The sequence below is a fragment of the Habropoda laboriosa genome, unplaced genomic scaffold (genome assembly GCF_001263275.1).
Source record: "Habropoda laboriosa isolate 0110345459 unplaced genomic scaffold, ASM126327v1 scaffold66, whole genome shotgun sequence".
NCBI lineage: Eukaryota > Metazoa > Arthropoda > Insecta > Hymenoptera > Apidae > Habropoda > Habropoda laboriosa.
Window position 1 is genome coordinate 24,114 of NW_017100166.1, and position 9,437 is coordinate 33,550.

General features: G+C 41.9%; 1 protein-coding gene across 1 annotated transcript in view; it reads left to right on the forward strand.

Annotated features, from left to right (window-relative positions):
* The window catches only part of LOC108578595 (protein apterous-like), a 67,773-nt gene that overhangs the window by 8,684 nt on the left and 49,652 nt on the right, over positions 1-9,437 (forward strand). Inside the window, exon 2 of the mRNA XM_017941959.1 lies at positions 8,838-9,129. Coding sequence (XP_017797448.1) covers positions 8,838-9,129 — 292 coding nt within the window. The remainder of the gene's footprint in view (positions 1-8,837; positions 9,130-9,437) is intronic.

Genomic DNA, 9,437 nt, shown 5'->3' on the forward strand with positions numbered 1-9,437 from the left:
CGGAATGTTGTATGCTGAATGAGGTTATTGTGTTCCATAGTAGAAGTTTTATATTCCTGTTGGGGAATTCTTCGGATCTGCGAGGGTTATTTGAAGAATAGGTTTTCATTGGTGTATCGTGTATTTAAGAATTTTCGATGGAAATAGTTTTTTAACTGATTGAAGATTTGGTTAATAGGAAACTTTTTGTTTTGAAGTAGCTGGAAAAGTTTTGTTATCTTAATTTGGCTCGGAGAAATTTTATAAAGTATAGAAGATATAAAGTTGTGAGTAAAATTACACAGTACTGTATAGAATTTTTCTATCCAACGATAAAGAACGAAGAAACTTTGATAGTAATGATGAAAATTCCGAAATTCCGAAAATGTTTAAGTATTTATGCAATGACAAAGGAACGAAGGAACAATAATTTAAGTAACGTTTATAATAGCCTTTGCATCCAAAATCACTGATACCAAACTCTCAACGATATCAGTGTCTCGCTGAAAGGGGTAGAATTTAAAGTTCCAAATTTTATCCTCACAAGAAATAATAATTTAGGTAGTATCTACAAGAGTCATATTGAACTCGATTGAAAAATCATCTACTTTAAATCTTCAACATCAAAAATTATTAATACTAAAATCTCAAAGATATTAGTGTCTCGCTGAAAGGGGTGGAATTTATTCTCAACTTTATTCCAAAGTAATCTATACCCAATTCAATTAAAAAATCATCATTCACCCTAAATCCCCATCATCCAAAATTACTCTCGCGGTAATTCCTCGTCAAAATCGATTAATACTCTCAACGATACCAACATCTCGCTGAAAGGGGTAGAATCTACGTATAGTTAGAGCTTCTGTCCTCACAAAAAACGTAATTTAAGTAACGTCTACAACATCCGTGCCCGATTCAATTAAGAAATCATCACTCACCCTCGATCCTCCGTATCCAACATTACGATTACGCTAATTCGTCGTGAAAACGTACTAATACCCAAACTCTCAGCGATATCAGTGTCTCGCTGAAAGGGGTAGAATCTATATTTAGAGCTTCTATCCTCGCGAACACCTTCTTCCACTCTCTTTCTTTTTCGTTTCTGTTTTTATTCTTATTCCTGATCGGAGTGCCGCCGTCGCAGCCGAATAACCAAGGTGGCACAGTAGCACACGAGTAGCCACGGTCCAATATTTTTGTCCTGTCGCGAGTGGCTCTGGGTCCAGGCCGGTTGGTAGCTGGTCGCCGCAGAGAAGTGCAGATAGCGAGCAGTTTATCGGTTCTCTGCGGTGTTAAGCGTCGCCCACGCGTTTTAAGAGAGAAACCACAGGCTGCAGCCGAGTGGACGAGGCTGTTTATTGTTATCACTATCATGCCCGGCCAAGGGAAGCTGATACCGGGCAACACGGGACGCGCGTGTTTATAGAATCGACAGAGAGAGAGAAAGAGAAAGAGAAAGAGTTCCTGGTTGTTTTTCTCTGGTCTGATTTTTTTTTCTTACCATCGGTGGCTGAGGTCGCCTGAAATTGTGGGAGTTGATGCTTGAGGATATTAGCACGTGCAGCGTGTGCTCTTGAGACATTTTTGACATTTGCGATTTGAGTTATTCTTGTGATTTGTGTGATATCTAATATTTTCGGGTTAAAGCTATTTTTGTCGTGTTTGATTCAATTATCTCATAATGGAGACTTCCTTCCTCAGAAGATACTTTTTACGATGTTCTTGAGACTTTTCAATTTTGGGTTGAAATGGTACTCTGTGACATTTGAATTTATCTAGTGTTTAATATTTTAACCCTTTTTTGTACTCTAGACATTTTTAAATTGCCAGTTTAAGTGTGTATTATATTTGGCAATATTTTTTTTTATACTTAGATAAGCAACATGTATATGACCCTTTTTTCTAAAAATAAAGTGCAGTTGTTACAGAAAAGTGTCATACATGTGATGAAGCAATTGTTTACATTGCTTCCTATCAACCAATTCTCCTTTGAAGCACTTTTTATATAAAACACTTAAAGTAACGCGAAGTTATTGGAAGGAAAATGAAAAAAGAATTCAGAGTGCAAAGGGGTTAAAGTTAAAATGATATTTTCTGTTCGGTACACTTCCTTCAAGATCGAAATCGTTCGTCCTCGAAAAACACTTTGCATTGTATACTTGAGATTTTTTAATTTCGTATTAAAATGGTACTTTGGGACATTTGAAATTTTTGGGGCTGAAGTTACATTTTCTGTTTCGTACAGTTTCCTCAAGATGGATACTTTCTTCCTGAGAAACTACTCTACACGATCTCTCTTCCTCGAATAATCTCTTTCAAAGGAACAATAGCATAAAGTAATTTAAGAAACACCACATAAAATTGAACAACACACTCGTTTTTATCTAAATAATCGACAGTCAATCTTCGAGTCTATCATTTAACAATTTCAATCTAAAACAAAAACAAAAAAAAAATCGTTCCCAAGCAAAAATTCACCAGTTTTTCCCACGTGGTCCTTGAAAGTTTTCCCGACGTGAATAAAACTCACTTCTCATCCTTGTTGAACGGAGCTGCGGCTCGATTCTCGAGCAAAATTTTCCCATGGTTAAGTCTGCAGTTAGTAGAGAGCAAGAGCAGGCTACTCGGTGTTTTCCAAACGAGGGGAACGATCCGAGAAAAATTCCCGACGCGCTCGTTCCTGATTCATACCGATGGCTTCTCGTAAATCATACGAGATCGTGCCGCGCGACAAAAAGAATCGCGCTCCAATTACCCCGATTCTCTTGCCCGCGAAAAGAACGGAAAAAGCCGCCGCTGGGAAGAGAAAAGAGTCATTCCGCGAGAACCATTCGACATCGTTCGCCCTGGTGCGCGATAAACCACCGTGAAATAAATTACAAGCTGGACACGGTTTCCAGTGATATTTCGAGGAATCGTCGCTCCTGCAGCCGCTTTATTGTATAGAATCGCGATGATTCCGCGCTAGAGACGAATCTCTCGAGTGATTCCTCTTGATCTTAGAATTTTCTTTCTTCTCGAAAGGCACAAATATATTTTCAACCGAGGAATTTTTCTTCTTCTTAAAATTCTACGATCCAGAATGTGAGAAATCTTCTTAGAATTCTGTGATACAAGGATTTTTAAGCTACACACGGCTTCCAAAGATATTTCGAGGAATCACCGCTGATGCGGACACTTTGTATAGAATCGTGATTATTCTACGCGAGAGAAGATCTGAAATGGTTCCACCTGATTTCTATATTTTTCTTCTTTCTTAAATAAATGATTTTCCAACGAAGAATTTTTCCCTCTTCTTAGAATTTTGTGATTTACATCTGTTTGGATTTTTCGTAATTTTCAAAGATCTAAGATTCCACGTTTCGTTGCATTTTTGTGAAATTCGAAGATTGAAGATTCCAGCAATTACGAGCGTAGAATTTTTCAACAGTTCTTTATAACCGCGACAGAAAGAAGCTTCTATCTCTGCACCGATAACTCCCATTAACGGCTCCATACAAATTTCCCCGGCGTCGCGCAGATGAATCACCGATTGCCTTATCAATCCCAAAGTCTCGCCGCGAACTTACTAAATCACGCGCTTATCTGTCCGCGCAGCCAGTCCTCGTCGAAAAATGAATGAAACCGGAGAAAAAATCTGTGTAAAAGAGAAAAAAAAGAAGAAGAAGAAGAAGAAAAGAAAAGGTTAAAACAGATGAATACACACGAAAGGGAGTAAATGCAATCGTTCGTCGATATCTCGCAAGCGGAGCAGAGCGTGGCTGTCGCGGTTTAGTATATACACAATCGAAACGGCCGTCGAGCGACATTTCTGGCGGCATTCTACTGGCTTTTCGTGCCGGCATCCCGACGGATTCCGCGCTCGTTATTTACTTCACGTTTCGTGAAAATGAAAAAGGCGGAGTCTTGTGCAAGTATAGTGCCGCAGTGAAAGTCTGTTTTGCAGTCGGTTGGCACCGGCCTCCTGGCAGGTCCACTCTCGAGATGGATAAGGATCTGCTCGCGAGGCGAGTGAAGATCGATCGGCCGGTCGCGGGGCCGTTTCGTGGGAAATTTATAGGATGCCCGTATCGATCGTCTGTTTCGCGCGCGCGCTGCCTCGCTCTCTTACGAAATCCCGCCGATCGGGGAAATTCTGGAAATGGACACTCGTCCTGCCACCGCGGTCTGCGGATCGTGGTGCGCTGGTTTCGCGAAAATTTCGCTCTTTGCCGTGTTTCAGCCTCCGGTGAAATAAAGCGGGACGGCGATGAATGTTTAGAAATTGAGAAGTTTTTCGATTCTTCGAAGGTAAATTTTCGAGATTTTTGGAAAGAGGTTGAAGGGTTACTTGTGGTTTTTTTTCGATTTCTTTCTTCTGGGAAGTCAAATTACATCAAGTAGAATATTAATTTAATATTTGGGTATTTGAAAAGTTTTTGGCTTCCTTGAAAGTGAAATTTGAAGATTTTTGGGGATGGGGTGAAAAATTGTGTGGATTTTCTCGATTCCTTTTTTTTGGGGGAGTCAAATTACATAAAGTAGAATATTAATCTGATATTTGGAAATTTGAACAGTTGTTAGATTTCATCGAAGTAAATTTCGAAGATTGTTGTTATTAGATAAAGGGTTAAATGAGGATTTTAGAAAGTCACATCAAGTAGAACAGTATAGTTTATGCGTTCCATCAAAGTAAATTGTGGAACTTCTCTATACGAGGTAAAGGGTTAAATGCCTGTTTCTTCGATCTAAACGCGTTTCTAGAAATAACTATAACTTCCTGTACCTTCCTTACATTCTATTGTTCGATATGAATTTTTCCAAGTGGAACAATTGCTATTGACTTAAATCGTCACAGAAATTAAATGCTTGTTTCACTGGTGTTCTCTGTAATATCGAGTTCACACAATTATTACCATAATCCATAAATCTTCCAATTGTGAGTTGCCTCAGGAATGAGAACGTCGTTCATATTCACCTACTCTTGTTACAATTCTCTATAACTAGTTCTTTCTCATTATCAAATTTACAAACTATAAATACTTTTTATATTTATATTTATATTTACTTCGCTATGTTGCATTCCAAAAAATAAAACTCATCTGTTTGTGAATTATCACACTTTCAAGGAAATTCACGCATCATTCCAATATGGCTGACACGAATACATTCTAAACTATTTTTTTATCTAGCTCTGCTTCACTATATCACAGTCCGAAAAATAAAACTCGTGTATTAATCACACATTTGAAGACACTCACGCATCATTCCAATATGGCCGACATAACACTCAGTGTACCTATCAATCCTCACGACCATAACAATTACCCTAACCTGACCTAACCTCTTCATTCTACTCGATAACCCCGTACAACTGTGTTACAAAACAAAATCCAACAAAAAACATTCGTGAGAAACTTACATTCTGCTTGAAAAAAAAAAAGAACAGAAATACGATTTCCATTCGCGTTCTCTAAGGAATATCTCAATTTGCATTCGCCGTTGGCGCTTCTTTCGCCGTGATGCCCGATACGAGTGTAAGGTTGGGAAATCCCCCCATTGAGCCACGTCGAAAGAAAAGCGTCGACCTGTGGTTCTTTCGCGGGGAACATCTTCGCCTCGCGGCTGTTAGAGCACAATGGAGTGTTAAGAAATGCGCCTCGCTGTTGGAAAAAGCGCTGCATTGTTCCAGCCGGAGGTTAATAATGACATTAAGCGAGGAACAATATATGAAAACCCGGTTGACTTCTTGCACGATGTAATGTACCAGCGGTTATCGCGGTACACTTTGGTGAACCAATAAACGACCGAAAGATTAAGCTGTATCGTCGAACGAAACTCTGCATAACAATCGATTTGTGCGTTCTATAATGATTCGTAATATTCTATAATAGTTACCAAAAGGAATTCCCATTAGCATAACACAAATTGTGTATTATCCATTTTTCCTACTAAATGATAATCTTCCATAGTGATCTCTCAATTAAATGTGGAATAATTTATTTTTCACGCTCGTTTCTTTAAATGAGATCTAAGATTCGCGCGGCCGATAAAGGAAACATGTGAAAAGTACAGAGAAAGAGGGGGGCAGGAGGATTAATTAAATTAACGAGGAAGAAAAGAAAAGAAGAAGAAGAAGCAGCTAAATTCGTAATCAACACATCATCCTTGTGCGATATTCGTTTAACACGCGCAGTTAAGCCGAGTTAGCCGACTCGTTCGAGAATCGCATATTATTCACCAGGGGGAATCGAGTTCACCACCGCGGGGTGTCGCGGCTAGACATCAGCTGCAAGAAAGTCGCCCAATCAAAGTTCCAATCGAAGCTTAATCAATGATCTTCGATGGAAACGAGCCACGGTACCAGATAGGTTGCACGCCAGAAGCACCCAGCAAGACACGTCGAAACGCGCGTTCCATGGATTCTTTCCGCGACCCGGTTTATTACATAAGAAAGAACTCCGCGTAATCGTTACGTTTGTGCACGGGTGAAAATCCGCCGTAACAAACGAACTCACGGCAATTTCTATTAGTTTTTCCTCGCCTCGTGCTCCGCCCGCTTTATCCGATCGATCTTTGCTGGCGCGCACGCCGGGCTCGCGCGGACCATTATCTTTCGACGAATCGGTCGATGAAATAGCAGAAAAAAGAGAGAGAGAGAGAGAGAGAGAAAAATAGAAAAATATTGAAGCCACTGTAGTCGATCGGAGAATCGGTATCCGTGTCGCAACTGGAACGCGAATTTAATAAGAAGATCGTCGTGGTGATAATTCCTTTTCCTTTTTTGCCCGACAACTGCTGTCGATACTTGGTTGAATCGAATGTACGAGCGGGTCATGTGAAAAGATCTCGGAATTGGAATGGAAAGACAGCTTGTATCATTTGCAAATTATTTTTATTTTTTCGACGTAATCCTCTTTGACGCGAATGCAAAACCGTTACATCATCGCGAAACTTCGGTTCGTCGAGACATGCGAAATATTTGTCGACAGTTTCCTTAACTGTCTCGTTTAAGAAGAATTTTTTTCTTCCAAAGAATTTTGGAACTGAGGGACAGCTAAATAAATCGTGTTTGTCATGTCTGTCAACTGTTAGGAGAGACACACTATACTATAGTTATTTATATTATTTATGCGACAAATGAGAATCTCTGATCAGCTGAAAATTTCGAAATCCCTATTGCCACCTTTACTGTGTACCGAGAACATTTTAAATAACCCGCGTAGTAATAACGACACTAAAATCGGGGAATCGAAAATTCCCTAGATTGAGGGATCTCTAAAAAATCCCCCAGGACACTCTGCCGTGGCATTAATACCGGCACCGTACGATAGAATTCGAACTTAAATTCGTCACCGTCCACCATCGCGATCTTTACGACATCCTACGGTCAGAAGTTAGCCGCCCTTCGTTCTCGATCGCAAACGCGCCGCTTCTAGGGAGATGCAGTAAATACCGGTATCTGGTGTCGTAAAGTGCGGCATTGGTTTTCCACGGGAGCAGCGCGGCGATGGAAGAAGAAGAAGAAGAAGACGAAGAAGAAGAAGAAGAAGGAAATGGGGAAGAAAGGGTTCACCGAACAGGAGAAGGGAAATGTGTAGAGAGAGAGAAAGAAAGAGTGAAGCAGCGGGGAGAAAGGGAGAGGGGTAGAGAGAAAAAAAAGGGGGAGGCGGAAAGAGAGAGGGACAAGAAGGAGAGGACCAGGCCGCGTAATTTATGTCTCGAGCGCGCCGCGGTACGCTGCAACCGCGTTGACAGTTGAAACACGGCGGCGGCTCGGATTGGTTGGCTCTGGGCGCCTTATAGGGTCGCGCGCATGCGCACACCGGCTTACGACATCCATCAGAGGCGACCGGCTACTGCCGTCACTGGCGTGCCACTCTTTATCTGTTCCTCCTTTTCTCTATCCCCCGTTGCCCTTTGCCGATGTCAACCGAGCCGTAATCCGCTGTCACTTTGGATACTGCGCCCCCCTCCCCCCGTTCACTGTCGACGACGCGTTCCCCGTACCGCGTAGGTTGTTGTCCTATTTCGCCTATTCCGGTTGCCAGTCTGACGTTCGCAGGAGGTTATCCTCGGCGACGTCTTCCGACGATGTCCTTTACGGTCCCTTCTCGTCAGCTTCGAATGGTGGAAAGTCTCTTCTCCTTCTTCGGTTCACGGTTAGTATCTTCTTTGTTGGTTACTTTTACCAGGATACGTTTTTTTTCTTTTTCTTTTTTTTTCGAGCCTGCTCGGGTCGATGGAAATTATAGGTTAGGGTAGGCGTTTCTACAGCGTTGACGCGGCGTTTTCTCGACGTCTTTTGTTCTCTTCGGAACAGATCACAGTCGTTCGTTTCTCTCGGAAAGGTTTAATTGAACGTGCCTCCTTTGATCACTTTCACCGCGTGCTTCTCTTTTGACGGATGATTTCTAGCGATCGAGTTTTAACACTCGATGACATAGATACTTACTCGGTGTCTAACAATAAGCGCGGAGGTGTGAGAAATTTCATTCGAGCAAATCGACTGTGCTTCTTTTCAACGCTGTACTGCGGTTAGATTCGATAGATCGCGGTTCTTTCTAGTCGCTTTTTCGATATGTCCATCGAAGCGTGAACAGTGAAACACCATCGATGTTGCTTTCGGTGTCGCGCTACACTCGTCGAACAATCTTTTAACGTGCGCGCGCGACATTGCAGTATACTGATCAATTAACGTAGCAGTCTCGTTCCATTCGTCTAGAGAACTTTTTCTCACGTTGAAAACATCAACCTATCGTACTTACCTATTCTATCTTCTTTGTCATTTTTCTCTTATTAATCATAAGTAACGTGAAAGATCGTTTGTCAATCTTATGAAGGTTTCTAATGTCCTCGAATTGTGATGTTTGTTCCAGCAGCCGGCCAGCTCGCAGGAGCGTGGCAGCGGCTTGGCTGTGGGGCGTCAAGGGGGGCCCGGCAGCGCGGGGGGGCCCGGTGCAGTGGACCAGGCGAGGGACCTAAGTCCCTGCCTCCCTGCGTCTATGGGCGACGCTGCACGACCTACCACCTTGCCGTGCAGTCCTCCTGCCGCCCACCACCACGGGCCCCATCATACGCCCCTGCATCAGACCCATTGTGGCACCAACAACAACTGCTACGACGGGCCCACCACCCCCTACGACTCCAGGGACTATGATTCTCCTGGAGGTTGGTTGTCTTGTATGTTTTACCTTTTCAAATACTTAATACCATTTTTTCCACATATTATTCATCATTTAGTTTGTAAGATAGATTGTTTCGAAATGTTATTTAACACGTTCAGTGACGACTTTTCGTGGTCTGCGTTATTGCATTTATTGTATATTATGTTATTTAGCGAGTTGAAAACGTGTCAGTACTCCGCGTGGGCCACCGATGGTACAATGATATTTATGTACCAGTTGTATTACGATATGAAATTATGCTCCGATGTACCACACGGCACTCAACGTGTTAATGAAATTTTTAAGTGTTAT